Here is a 14,397-nt window from a genome sequence, read left to right as displayed (position 1 = left end):
TCCATTATCTTCCAAAATAAGGTTAAAAGCACCTGATCTTGAATATAGTGTTAATATAGTATTACTTCTGCACTGAGAAATTGAAAAAGCTTTTGGCAAACTTTTCTGGGGATGTTTATTGTGGAAGAGACTACCAAGATATCTGTGTGATTGTGGATACGCACCATGCAGTGGTTACAGAGAGGAGACAGTGGAAACAACTCATGTCAAAAGGCCAAACGAAATAATTAATTTAATTGCCAGTAATAGGATCTGTGTATGTATGCTCAACTCAAACTGCAAAGTTATCTAATTTTTTTTGTATTAGTTTGCAATATTCAGGTACTATCAGTTGATACTCTGGTTCAGGAGGCCATCCAAGCTTTTCTTAGAAGTGAAATGAAATGCGAACACAATGTGATTCCACAAGAAGCAGAGAATTCGGTGGAACAAAATGAGGTAAGCATTTTTGTAAATTTTGGGTTTGGCTCCCACAGGGAGATGAGAATGAAATATATAAAGAAGAAAGCATATTGTTTCAATTTTTTGCTCAATTTCAAACTTAATTCTCTTTTGACCTACAAGGCTTCAAGAGTCAGATTGAGTTGACAGTCTTGTTTTTCTTGTAATATAGTTTCCTTTCTAATCCATTTCCTTTCATAATTGATACAAGGTCCAGAAGAACTTATCAAAATCACCACTGAAAGTTCTAAAGAAACTCCAAACGGAAACACGTGTCAATGGAACCCGAGGTATATATACAGTTTATTTAAATATATTATATATGTACTTATAAAATTAAATTTTAATTCTTATCCTATTAGATTTAAATGGCGATTCCCCTTTCTTTTGTATATTTGAGGTAGTATACGTGTCATCTGACTTTTCACAGTAGTCTCCACTATGAATTTCCTGTTCCCACACATTCCTAGTGTCGGGGAGCAGCAAGTGCAAGCTGCGTCATGAAGGAAGGTGAGATAGGTGACAAGACCAATAGCAATGCAGGAAGCACCAACATTCACCAACAAAGTGTGGGGGTGTCGACTGAAGTCAGGGTCACTATCGGCTCCAGAGACATTGGTCAGCATCAGCCTCAGACTGGTGATAACCCTGCAATTCTGCCAATGAAGCAAGTCTGAGGTCAAGCTGGAAACTCAAGTCAGCAGGTGTGGACCAAGGTCAGAATCAAGGAGACAGGATACGGGGTGCAGACATGGCTGTTACACAGCTCTAATTTACCACAGCCAGGGTCCACGATGAGAGCTTCAGCTTAAAAGCAAGCTTCCAAAGCAAGGAAGAGCAAGCCCTCACCTCTCCTCACTTTACCTTTCTTTACAACAGATCTTATCAACAAAAGAACAGACACTGGGCTCAGCCACCTAAACTCATAATTACAGAATGACTGAGGGTGGAAGGGACCTCTGGAGATCTAGTCCAATCATCCTCCTCAAAGCAGGGTCACTACTGCAGGTTGCTCAGGAGTTTGTTCAGCTGGATGTGAACATCTCCAAGGATGGCGACTCCACAACCTCACTGAGAAAAGTGTTCCAATATCTGTAGCCCTTACAGTTAATATTTTTATGTTTAAATGAAATTTCCTGTGTTTCAGTTTGTGTCTGTTGCCTTTTGTCATTTTACTTGGCATGACTAAGAAGAGTCTATCTTTTTTTTCTTTAGTCCCCTCCCCACCACAGATATTCCTACACATTGATAGGATTCCCCTGAGGTCTTATCTTCTCCAGGCTGAAGAGTCCCAGCTCTCAGCCTCTCCTCATATGTCAGATACTCCCAGAACGTAGCATTCATCAGGGCCTTTCTCTCGACCTGCTGCGATACGTCCATGTCCTTCTTGCACTGGGGAGTCCCAAACAGGACACAGCACTCCAGATATGGTCTCAGCAGTGCCAAATCTTCTTATTGTGATCCAGGATGCTGCTGGCCTTCTTTGCTGCAAGGGCAAAGAGCAAGGGCTCGCTCATGGTCAGCTTGTTCTCCTCCAGGGCCTCCAAGCCCTTCTCTCCGCAGCTGCTTTAAAGACAGTTGACCCCCACCTGGTACTGAAGGCATGGGGTTTTCCACACCAGATGCAGGACTTTGCATTTCCCTTTGCTGAACTTCATGAGATCCCTGTCAGCCCTTTTCTCCAGCCCATCAAGGTCCCTCTGAAGGGCAGCACAACCATCTGGTGTATCATACACTCCTTCCAGTTTTGTGTCGTCTGCAAACTTGATGAGGATGCACTCTGTCTCAATCACGCAGGTTGTTAATGAAGATGTTAAGCGGTATTGGTCTCGCAATCAGCGCTTGGGCTACACCACTGATCACTGATCGTCAGCTGGCCTTCACACTGCTGATCACAACCCCTTGAGCCTGGCAGTTCAGCCAGTTTTCAGTCGACCTCAGTGACCACTTACCCGGTCTGTACTTCATCAGTTTGTCTATGAGGACGTTAAGGAAGACAGTATCAGAAGTCAATGTAAACGACATACACTGATCCTCTCTCAATCACTGAGCTCGCCGCCTCATTGTAGAAGGTTGTCAGCATAGTCGGGCATGACTTCCCCTTCATAAATCCATGCTGACAACTCCCGGTCGTCTTCTTGTCTGTAATATTCTTGGAAATGGTTTCCATGCTTATTTGTTCCATCAGTTCCTAGGGACTGTGGTGAGGCTGACTGGCTTGTACATTCCCAATTCCCCCCTCTTGCTTTCCTTGAGAAGAGGAGTGGCGGTTGCATTCTTCTAATCCTAGGAATCTCCCCACTCACCAGGACCTTGCCAAGACTATTAAGAATGCCTTAGTAACCACACTGGCCAGTTCCTGAGCATGTGTGGGTATATGCCATGAAGTCCCACAGATTTGTGTATTTCCAATGTATTTAAATGCCCCTTTAGCTGATCCTCCTCCATCAAGGGTAAGCCTTTCTTGCAGACTTCCCTGTTAGTCTCGCGGGCTTGGGATACCTCAGTATTTTGCATGTCTCTTTCAGGAGGCCTGCATGTTCCCTAGCCTGCCTTTTGCTGTGGAGATACCTGTAAAAGCCCTTCTTGTTTCCCTTCTGACTAGACATAAGACTAGGCCTTTTCCCCATGAGAACCATCAAGCATTGAAATAAATTGCCTGGCAAGGTAGTGTAGTCTCCATCCTTGGAGGTTTTCAAGACCACACTGGGTAAACAACTGAGCAACCTGGTCTGACCTTTTAAGTGTTGCTACTTTGAGCAGAAGGTTGAACTTGAACTAGGTGACCTCCAGGAGTTGCTTCCAACCTGAATTAATCAATGATCCTATGATTCTAACAAATGTATATAGTTTGTGCATCTTAGTTCAAAGAACTAAGAACAGTACTGAGACATATACTTTTATTATTTATCTGTGTTAATAAATCTTACAGTAATAGAATTTTCAAACTTTACAATGTACCCGTTTTAGGCAATTGTCCTGTCAAAAAGAATCCATCTGGGCAAGAATTTAAATCAGATTACAGTCAGGATGACCCGTCCAAGGTTTGTAATCCAATTTGAGCCTCTAGTTTATAAAGATGCATTAATTAAAATGGTTAAATTACTTAAATGGTGACACCCTTTGATTGTTCTGAATTAATTTATTGACCTCACTGAAACCATTGTCTGTATGAAATATTAAAAGAGCTTATTATAAAAATCTATTATTTTGTTTGTTGGTTAGAATTGTACATATTATTAAAGTTCTGTACCTTCTTGTTAAACCTCACATTTATGTGAGATATCATACTTTCTATGTCATTTTTGAGATAGCAAAAATGTATTCCTGATCTTGCTGCTGCCAAGAAGATCATTCATCCCATTACAAGGTTTCTTTTATTTATGTTCAGAAGTACTTATTTCTACACTGATTTTAATGCTCACTGGAAAATACTTTGAAAGCTAACATATAAAAGAATCTCTGCAGAACTAATGAAATTAATGCGGCTGAAGGAAACCATCAGTGGATTTATGGTAGAGAAAATCAGAATAAGCTTAGAACTTAAGCTTTTTTGTGTTGTCTTCCATATCCCTTTTTTCACAGCCTTGTTTCTGTCTGTCATTTTCATGGATATAATGATGTAAATCAGTTGGAGATTTCAATTAAATTAGGCCTTTTTTACATCAGTTGAAACTATTTCTCCTTTATAGATAAAAATAAATATTAAATATAAATAAATAACACAATAAACATTTAAAATAAATAAATAAATAAAATGTAAAGCAGAATCATACTCTTTTTAACACTGAGTGTTGTGAACATTCTGAGCATATTAGTCTTACGCTGCATTCTTCCACAGCTATCTGTACGTGCACAGCTTGGTGCCGCATCACAGAAATTCTTGAAGAAAGGAAAAAGTATTCCCGATGAATTACTAATTGACATCCTATTGGAAGCCATTAAGTATGAACTTGCATAGCTTTTTTTCCTCAGTTATTTATTAGAATGTAATTATCCAGCTTGTAGTCCAGATTTAGTCATTTCTCTTCATTAAGGTATTTTTTGAACACTGGAGTCTTCTACTTGGAAAGTGGAGCTAATTAATGAAGTTAGTAAATGCTCGTTTTATGCTAGCAGTAAATTGCTACCAGTAGAGTCTAGCTCTAAATTATATAGGCATTATTGTATGCTACTGAAGGTAGGTAAAAATATACACAACTATCACATAGTCATTAAATATAACTAATGTCTCTATTTTATTTATTAGTTGGAAGCTATTCAGCATCTGCTAGTATTTTTTATTTTAGATTTTGTGAAATGCATGATACAAGCATTCATTCTTCAGCAGTTAGGTTACTTACTTTTGTCTACTCTTTCTGACAGAAAATTGTCTCAACTACCTGGATGTGCAATTATCACATAAGTTCCCACATGAATGTCACTTAAGTTATATTAGTCCCGTTAGTATATTTTAGAGGTACAAAACATTTTGCTATTTGTTACTTCAGTGCAAAAGTTAGTAGAGAATAGTGAAGTTACACCTCTGATCAGTCTCTGTAGAGAGTTTTTTTGAAAATTTTATTTATTAAGACAGCAAAAACTGTTTTGTTTTTGCCTTTTTTCACTCTTAGTTAGGCTTGATGTGATTTTTCTGATTTAAAATTCATTGCTTTGCAGTTTAAGTTTTAATTGTGTCTGTCATATTCTGAATTCAAATTGAAAGACTGCTAGGGCAAGCTCTTCTTTAGGTGTTGTTATTATGCTGTCAATTCTCTGTATAATTCTAGTTCTTCTTCTTTTAGCCAAATACCACCGGAGAAGGGGTGGATTGTAGATGGCTTTCCAATGACAATTAATCAGGCAAAGCTATTTGAAAAAGCCTATACAGGGATTGACCCAGAAGCAAAAGATGCAAATTCTGGAAAGCTCTCACTTGTTACAGATCCCAGGGCTCCTGACAAGCCTCCTGTTACCTCACCTGCATTTGATGTTTCTGTATTGTTGGATATTTCAGACACCGTGGCACTGAACCGTGTGGCTAACTTGAAGTGTAAGTTTCCAACTACTTTTAACCAAGTAGCATAACAAGCAGATTCTGATATGCAAAGATTGTTGTAATACTGAAATGACTAAATTGTGAGTACTTTGCAACATAATAGCAACTTGCATGTTTTAATTAAAAATACTAAATTATATAATATCTGTATTTTCCTCTGACAATTATGAAATTAGTAATCACAAGAAATTGTGATTTCTTGACAGCTTTCTTCTCCATTTGTAAGGCCCCTTTTAACTTTAGCTGTCTAAAAGTACGTGAGTAGGTATAAGTAACACATTAATTCCAAACATTATTTACCAGATATACCTGCAAATTATACTTATTGGAGCAAAATAGTATTACTGAAAAATTTTTCTACATCTCACTGTATCACTTTCATTAATTGTGCATTATCACCTTGAGTGCCTCCAGATTATTTCAAATACTTTTATTTGATTCAATCAAAGGCAGATCAAAAGTGTGCAAGTGCATATGTATATGCTTGTTTGTATTTGTAGTGAATTCTCACTGTGGCTGAGATAGAACAGTGGCTGGTGTTAGATATCACATAAAGCAGCAGCCAGAAAAAAAACCACAAGTTACAACAGATGCAGAAATATGCCTCATTACAAATGAGTGTGTGTACACAGTATTTTTCTCCAGCAGACACATTTGGGATGAAGGAAATTATAAACAAAGGGATGTGCCAACATGCATTCCCTGGGAGTGCCAACACTCATTCCCTATTGACTACTGTCTTTGTCTTGCCTTCAGTTAGTCAGTGAACAATCATAAATTGTTAATTTTGGCCAAAAAAAGGCAAAGGCATCACAGACTTTTTGAGGGCTGTTTCCCTTCCAGACCACACATTTTTAATTGCCCTTACTCACCTTGGCGAAACATAAGTTTTTTTCATTAATATGTCCCATATTGTCCAAATTATAAGGAGATTCCTCTTCATTGTTTTCACTGCAGCATTTACATGGCACATGGCTCGATTTAAAGCACCATTTACCTTTAGCTTTTATGTATAGGTAGGAGTGAGGATGAAGAAAAATCATTAGAGCTTCTGCTAACAATGTGGTAAAAATAAATCTGTAGACACTTGAAATTCTTGTTAATTTAAAGATCTTCTGTTGCCAAAACACTTTGACAATGTGATAATAATTATATAATCTCAGAAATCCAAACAGAATTTGTTTTATAACATATAATGTGGTGATTGATAGAAGGAGTCAAAAGAACAATAAAATATCAGAAATCTATAAAAAATGGCTTATTTCTAATCAATTAAAGGTTTTTCTAATTTAGAGAAGACTCAGAGAGAATACCTATTCTCCCAATGCCGTGGAATATCTGCTCGTTGTTACTTCAAGGAAGATTCAGATTAGAGTGGTAAAATACCTTGTAACTGTTAGAGTAGATAAGCCTGAAACAAACCACCCAAAGGAATGCCCCTCTCTACACCTGGAGATTTCTATGACTGCAAAGCATCTATCAGGAAATGTTAGTGCTATGGTTGGCTATGCATTTCAACAGAGGAAGAGGCAAGATGCTATCTTCAGGTAGTTTCCAGTTTAATTGTGTATTACTATGATTTTCTCTGACTTTTCCTTTCTTTTTGGAAGTTTGGTACCCAATTTTTAAATTTAGAAATTTAAGATCAAGGAACACTGAAATTTTTCTCTTAATAATTACCTTTCTTCAGGCGAGTAACTACCTGCATGTTTGTCTTTTTCAGTATGTGTTCTCATATGCTATTTTCCACACAGCAGATAAATCAGAGTCATCTCAAACTGAACAGAAGAACAATCAAAATTCAGATGCTGAAATCCTAGAAGAGAAGATTGACTTAGCCAGGGACCAAGTGCTACAAAGGTATGTTATAGGAAGTACAAAAAAGTTGCCAGATGTGTAGTCATGTAATTAATCTGAATCTCATATGTGATCCATGATAGTACTGACGTGCCTAATGTTAAGAATTTACTTAGGAGTTTCTCTAATGTGGAGCCTAAAGAATACTTTCATTTTTGGCACAATATAAATAATCCTAGAAGATAAGAATTCATGTTTTGCTTTTCCAAGGTATCCTTCTAAGGAGGATTTCTTTTTCAGATATATATTGCATGAACCATACGTGTATATATATGTATATATATCTACCTCAGCATAGATATATCAGAGGTACGTCATATAACATGTGAAGTGAAATGCACTTGATTTTCTAAAATGGTATCTCCACTTTTGCATTAATAAAAAACAATTAGTTTTGTATATTTTACTGAATCATTAGGTGTTTACTTTCCATAAATAGCAAAATCAAGAACAATAAGTTTTGTTTCTAAATATTTGAATACTATTAAGTATTTCAGAGTATTATATTATTGATTATTATTTTTTTATTTGTGATATGAGAAAGTAGGTTTAGCTTGTGACAAGAAAGAGCACAAAATATATGACTAGTTAAAAGTAGGATTTTGAAAATTTTCCTATGTTGAAAATGAAGGGGTTGATGTGATGGGGTATTATTTTACAAAATATATTGCCTGGATTTGTTATAGTATTACATTAGATAGTCTAGTTTTTCTTTTGTTTACTAATTTGGAAAAATGTTTTATTTTCCATTAGTTAGATTTTAATTGTATACATTAATATGATTTTTGTAGAATCTCCAGCTTTCTAGACATGTGGCCAAAATTAGAGAAATGGTTCTCAGTCCATCAAAATATTCTAGTGAAAGTCAATGCAGAGACAGAAGAAAGTCTCGTGTGTGAAACAGTGAAGGAAATCATAAAGGAAGAAATTGCCAAAAAACAGAATAGAAGTAAGATTTACTGTTCTTACCTTTTACAGTTCAGTAAGAAAAGACTTTGTTCTTTATAATTAACACTAATACTTAATATATGTAACTGTACGGAAACATACATTTTCAGTGGCCCTGAAGACTTTGGGGATATGTGAGTTAGTGATAACTGCACCAGAACTCTGAACTTTTCTGTTGTGTTTTTTCCTTTTCAGAGCATATGGACTAATTTCACATAATTGTAACGATCGTTTGAGAAAAACTTTTAAAATATTTAAAAGAAAGTGTCAATTGGATTTATTTAAACTCCGTGAAGTAAATGATTACTAAATTCAATTATTTTTCCTGGTTTCAACATTACTGTAATATTACTAGCATCTTCAGCATATGTGATAGCATAATGGTGTAAGAAAGACTAACGTGCCATTATCAGCATATATTCATTTATCATCAGCAGCTTAAAAACATGGATAACTTGGAATGTTTTTGACATGTGTTTTGGTGCATCTTTATTCCATTTTTCCTATTAATCACCCAAAAGGAAAGACTCACTTAAAAATAAAAAAGGGAAGAACATGAAGCATCCAGGGGAGAAGATGCATCAAGTTAACCAGGATAAGCAGACTTCTGAATAGCCAGGTTTTTTCTTCATAATTATTATAAGAAAGTCTTGATGTGTCTTCTACACTCACTCCTGCACAAGGTTTCCAGTTCATGAAAAATTCTTGGAAAAATCACACATAACTGAAAACTGAATGGAGAGGTTTAAACGAACTACCTGGTTGGAATTGGGTTTTTTAAGTGGTTGATATAAATTATAGCCCTGCTGGAGTCAATGGTAAAATTCCTCTTGATGCAAATGGAGTTGAGATTTTCTGGTTAGAACCCAGCTATCTTGTAGAAGTACGATAAGGACTATTTATTCCCCATGAAAAAATAATCCCTGTGATCAGTTAATAATGTCTAGTTTCATATTTGGTTGATAGATTCCAAGAAATCATTCACTATTAGGTTTATGTAAGCATAACAGTGGTATGAGTATGTATATTAATTAGTCAGACATCAGTAGCATTCTAGGAGTGACATGGTAAAGCAAAATCCAGAGGTTGGTTCTCAAAGTATTTGCCAGAAGCTGAAGTAGTTGAAATATTTTATATGGCCAAAAGTTTTTTATTCTTATAAACTTAAATCAGGGGAATGACAGCAGTTTTTCCATTGAAGCACTCAGCAAGACAGTGTTTTTCAGAAGCAGATTTGTTACACTTAAAGTAAAACAAAACACATCTATTCTTTAAATGTTAATCTTCTTTCAAACAAAAAGGCAGGATTGTTACAACAGTGGTTTAATGCAAGCCTGTTTATTTTCTTTGAATATTTCCAAATCCACAGGAAAACTGGCAAGAATTCATGCACATGATTCTGAGCAGCTGATTAATGTTAATCTAAAAATCTGGTTGTTGTAGGATCCTTCTGTGGTCACTGACAAGATGCTGATATCTTTCCAGACATCAGTTCAGATCCTAGGATTGAATCCTGCTCTGAAGTGCTAACTACATTCAGTAGTATTTTGCTATACTATAGATTAGCAGGGTTAGTTTTTCACTTCTTTCTTTCTCTACCACATGATCTTTTCTGTCTCTTTTTTCCCCCTCCATCATCTTTCATACTTCTCAGCTTCTTTTCAGAGTAAGGTATGTTTTCCATATTAGGCCAGATTTACCTCAATTTATCTGTTTGTTTCTTCTTCAGTATTTGTTTTTCTTGATTCACTCTTTCTTAAGTCTAGCATGGAAGCTCTTGTCTACAGCTGTTTTTTAATTAAGCAGGAGTCCTTAAAATCATGATAGTTATAATGAATCTCAGAATTGTATCAACACCACTGGCTTGGTTTCCCTGATAAGGAATTGGTTTCATATTCACATAGTAATTCATTATCTTCCTGTTTCTCTCCCAGTGATGGTTTTAGAAAAGTATCAGTCTAGAAAAATATAAGCTTAACTGGAAAGTGAGTTTATAACTATGGCATCACTGATTTGATTAGTATATTTTTTGATGAACGACACCTAAGTAATGAAATATTGAATATGTTCTGTTAATTTGAACTTGTCAGAGTAGTATAGATGTCTGTTTATTGATACTTAAAATACATTTTAAGGTATTAATTGTCTACACATACAAAAGGGTCTGCTGAAGAAATATCACCAGGAAAAAACCTTTTACCAGCTACATATCAAGATCTGCTTCCTCCCGTTCCTGTGGCACCACCACCAATTGAACCAGGATCAGATGAATGGATTTATGTAGATGAACCACTTCCCAAGGTACATCCACTCATGATTAAGTCTCAGATATCAAAGTATATATTTTTCTCAGTATTTTATGCATAGTCCATCTAAACCTTTTGTCTCATTGCATGTTATTTTCTTTAATAATTTTCAAAGAAAGATACACTAATACTGTATTATAAGTATCTAAAAACACTAATAACAGTTGATACTGAAATACATAAAATAAGGAAACACTTTAAAATTTTGATCATTTTCTTCTATATTCTTCACAATGATGATGAAGAATAACACATGGATGCCGAAATAATAATACTTTTTAGTATTATGAAATACTAACATAGACTTAACTAGGTCAGTTTCCTGTGTCAGTCAAGGGCCAGTTGTGGATCTCACAGAAAGAATGTCAGAATGCGCAGAATGTGCACTGATCGTTCTGCTAGGATACTTTTTTCTAACACGTTTTCTGTGAGGACACCTTGTAGTTTCCAATAATCTGAAATTTAGGGGTTTCCTGAGATGACTTTATAACTGCATCTTTGTGTCTACTGTCTCTCAATAGACTTTTCTTCCGTGATTATGTCTAGTTGCTTTTTTTGAAGCGATTTACTTTTTGGTGTCCGTGATATAGCCTGTATAACTGTACTAATGCTGAAAAAATGTTTCTTTCTCTTTGCTTTAAACCTGTTGTTTGCTTGGGTCATTTGATGAACCTAGTTCTTGTAATGTGATAAGATGAATAATAATTCTATAATCACTCTCTGAAGGTATTTAAGATGTGAGAGGCACCTGTTACATCTTAATTTTGCTCAGTGTTGCTTTGCCTCTCCAATCCAGTCATAATCTGTTTAAGTCTCCTCATGTGGAGCAGTTCATACGTTCAATCATGATTCTTGCCCTTCTGTCTGTCTGTTTTAGTTTTCCTGTAAATTTTTTGAGGTGGGGAGCTGGGACTGCATGCAGTGTTTGAGATTTAGATTTGAAGGGTGTATAATGATGCTTTGTATTTTGTTCTGTGATTCCTTTCCTAATATTTACCAGTTTTGTCTTCATGGCTGCAATTAGCTCACATATGCTGGGTTCCCTCTGGCCATGGGCTTTATTTTGCATTTCATGACAGTCAGTCAGTCAAGTGTCACTTGTGCAGCACTAAACAGGCAGCTTAGATTTTTACCAGCTTGAACAGTTGTGTGTCAGCAAACTCTGATACGTAAGTACTCACTTAGGATCTTCACTTAGTTTATGAGAATATCCAAAACCACAGATATGGGAGTATTCTGCTGGACTTTTCCATTCATTTTGAGTACTGACACTTTTTTCCAAAGAAATGCACAGGATAAACTATATGGTGGTACAGTGTCTATAACTGGTTGTAAATAGTTGTAAATCACAAGAAATACATGGTGAAAAAAGATCAGTAATATGATTTAATGAAATAATTGTTCTTATATTTGCTAATGCTACAGCTAAATCGGTTACCAATTAATTTTGATATTTTTAAAAAATTTACAGGAGATACCTGATTTTTTAGTACCTTACTGGGAAATGGTAGAAAATTCATATATGAATACCATCAAAACTATACTTAGATGTCTAAGGGATGAACAGCACTCTGTGATTTATTACTTAGCAGATGTTAGGTGAGTAAAAATGATATCTTATTGCATTAATATTAGTATTTTGTATTTTCCTGATGGCATTATATATGTCTTTTAACATCAAAATTATTTTTACCATAACAAACAGAAAAAAATTCCAGGATTATTTGAAGCGTCCAGATAATAAGCAGGAATTTGTATCTCAGTGGCAATCAGATTTTAATTCTATTGCTGATGACCTGAGAGAAGATGAGGAAACAAAAGCAGAACTGCACCAAAGAGTTACCGTAAGTAAATGTCAAAAGTTATAATACACCTTAAAGTATTATTTCATTGTCTACAAGCTCAGTGTAACATGAATGATATTAGTTTACATTTTTTTCCTTTTTACCATCGCCCTTAAACTATGTCACTTCCTCTTGTACATAAAGTGTAATTCACAATTATTTCTCTGTTTTTTGGCCAAATCTTTCTTCTGTCTTGCTGCTTTTTTCAGATTATACTGTGGTATTCTGGCACGTTGTAAAATAAATATTTCTCTGCTTTCTTTTTCTTTATGTTTTATGGTTTTCAGAGATTTACTTACGAGTTTGGACATTTCTATTACATTCACAAATCCTTGCAGTCATTTAGTTTTTCCATAAATGGTATATGCTAATAAATGTTTTCTAAAACTCATTCATACAAAGCAGACAGAATTTCTTTGACATGTTTTGACTCAGATCGATCTTTGCTAGATCATACATGTCCTGAGAGTCCTTCTTCACAAAAATCCATGAGAATAAAGGTACTAACGAGTTCAGATCCAGATTTAACATAGGCAGGAAGTAGATCTATATTTGAATTTATCACATTCCCATTTCAGAATAGACATAATTTTTAATCAAAGTTATATCAGGAAATGCTCCCAGAAAAGGGGAAAAAAATACTGGCAACATTGTTAGTTCAAGGGAACATTGGTGGAATCATCGATGAATTCACTGAGATGGAAAAAGCATCGGACCTCCTTTTCTATAGCATTATTTCAATAGAATGAAATAGAGGACTTAAAAATCATCATCCATATTCCTAATTTCTATGAAATGGAATTATAAAAGGACTGGAATCCCTCTGTCCTATGATATAGAAAGCTAAAATTTAAAATATTTGGCGTTTCACTCATAACCAAAATCCATGTTTGACATTGTCCATTTCAAATTAGGTTAAAAGGAGGTGATAGTTCCATATGATAGAGTAAGACGCAAATACTGTGATAAGTCTAAGCACAGTAAGTAAGGCAGTTTCGAGTCAATATATTATTTCTAGAATTTCTGTTTCTGAATGACCCATTCTAGTCCTTGTGGATCCCAAACCTGTAGGTGAATGTGAAGATGAAGGGCTTTTAAGGCCTGCCCATTGTACCTCCCTGAATGTGAGAATTCTGTCATCTGTTATTCCTTGATGCTAGAAAATGAGACAGAGAAAATAAAAAGAGTGATAATCTGTGGAATGTTTTTCCTCAAACATTTTTGGCTTTCCCAGACTGCTCAATTCTGTCATCTCATATCTAGACCCTTTATGAAACACTATCCACACTGGAAACTGTCAGCTGTGAAACCTGAAAACCAAATTTATATGCTATCAACTAGAAAATGTAAAAATCCACCCCATTTTGTTATGTATGAAAAGTTCGTCAGAGGCCTAGAGCTCAAAGGGCAGCCAAGGCTTTGGCATCCCAAAGGTCCAAACTCAGAATCACTGTGGATAAAATACACCTCAGCAGCCCATCTGTGATAGGCTGGCTTTCAGCAATTACTCCAACTTCCCTCTCACTCCATTGCTATCATTGAACGTGGTCAGCCACTTGGTCCCACTACTCTTTTTCTAGATAGGAGAGGACTTAGCACATGCATCCTTTTTTTAATTTTTTTCACCTGCCTGTGTACAGGGAAAGGAGGGAGAAGCTGCTTGACTTTGAAAAGAGGATGAGAGGTGGGAGAGAAAGAGACTCATAAAACGTGCTTTTAGCTTCTCCCAGATTAATATACCTCACTGTCTCCCTCTCCAGTTGTCTCCACTGCTTACGGTAAATCAAAACTATGACTTGAATAATATGAAAACCAAGAAGAAAATGTTTCTTCTTATGTGTCTCAGGAAGGAACTGGAAACAACTGTGTATCAGTTTGTACAAAACAGTTTGTTTTGTTTGTATAGTACTGGATTTATGTGGCAAGGTTTTGGTAGGAGAGGGTCTGCAGAGGTGCCTTCTGT

General features: G+C 35.8%; 1 protein-coding gene across 1 annotated transcript in view; it reads left to right on the top strand.

Moving 5' to 3' along the window:
* Positions 1-14,397, top strand: part of SPEF2 (sperm flagellar 2) — a 64,178-nt gene that overhangs the window by 26,845 nt on the left and 22,936 nt on the right. The window contains 10 exon segments of the mRNA XM_063320417.1: positions 308-438; positions 653-731; positions 3,412-3,485; positions 4,283-4,386; positions 5,226-5,473; positions 7,234-7,339; positions 8,128-8,285; positions 10,446-10,585; positions 12,062-12,189; positions 12,296-12,434. Of these exon segments, the coding sequence (XP_063176487.1) occupies positions 308-438; positions 653-731; positions 3,412-3,485; positions 4,283-4,386; positions 5,226-5,473; positions 7,234-7,339; positions 8,128-8,285; positions 10,446-10,585; positions 12,062-12,189; positions 12,296-12,434 (1,307 nt within the window).

The sequence above is a fragment of the Chroicocephalus ridibundus genome, chromosome Z (genome assembly GCF_963924245.1).
Source record: "Chroicocephalus ridibundus chromosome Z, bChrRid1.1, whole genome shotgun sequence".
In the NCBI taxonomy this organism is placed as follows: domain Eukaryota; kingdom Metazoa; phylum Chordata; class Aves; order Charadriiformes; family Laridae; genus Chroicocephalus; species Chroicocephalus ridibundus.
Note: the sequence above shows the minus strand (reverse complement) of the source record. Positions and strands in the feature narration are given on the sequence as shown.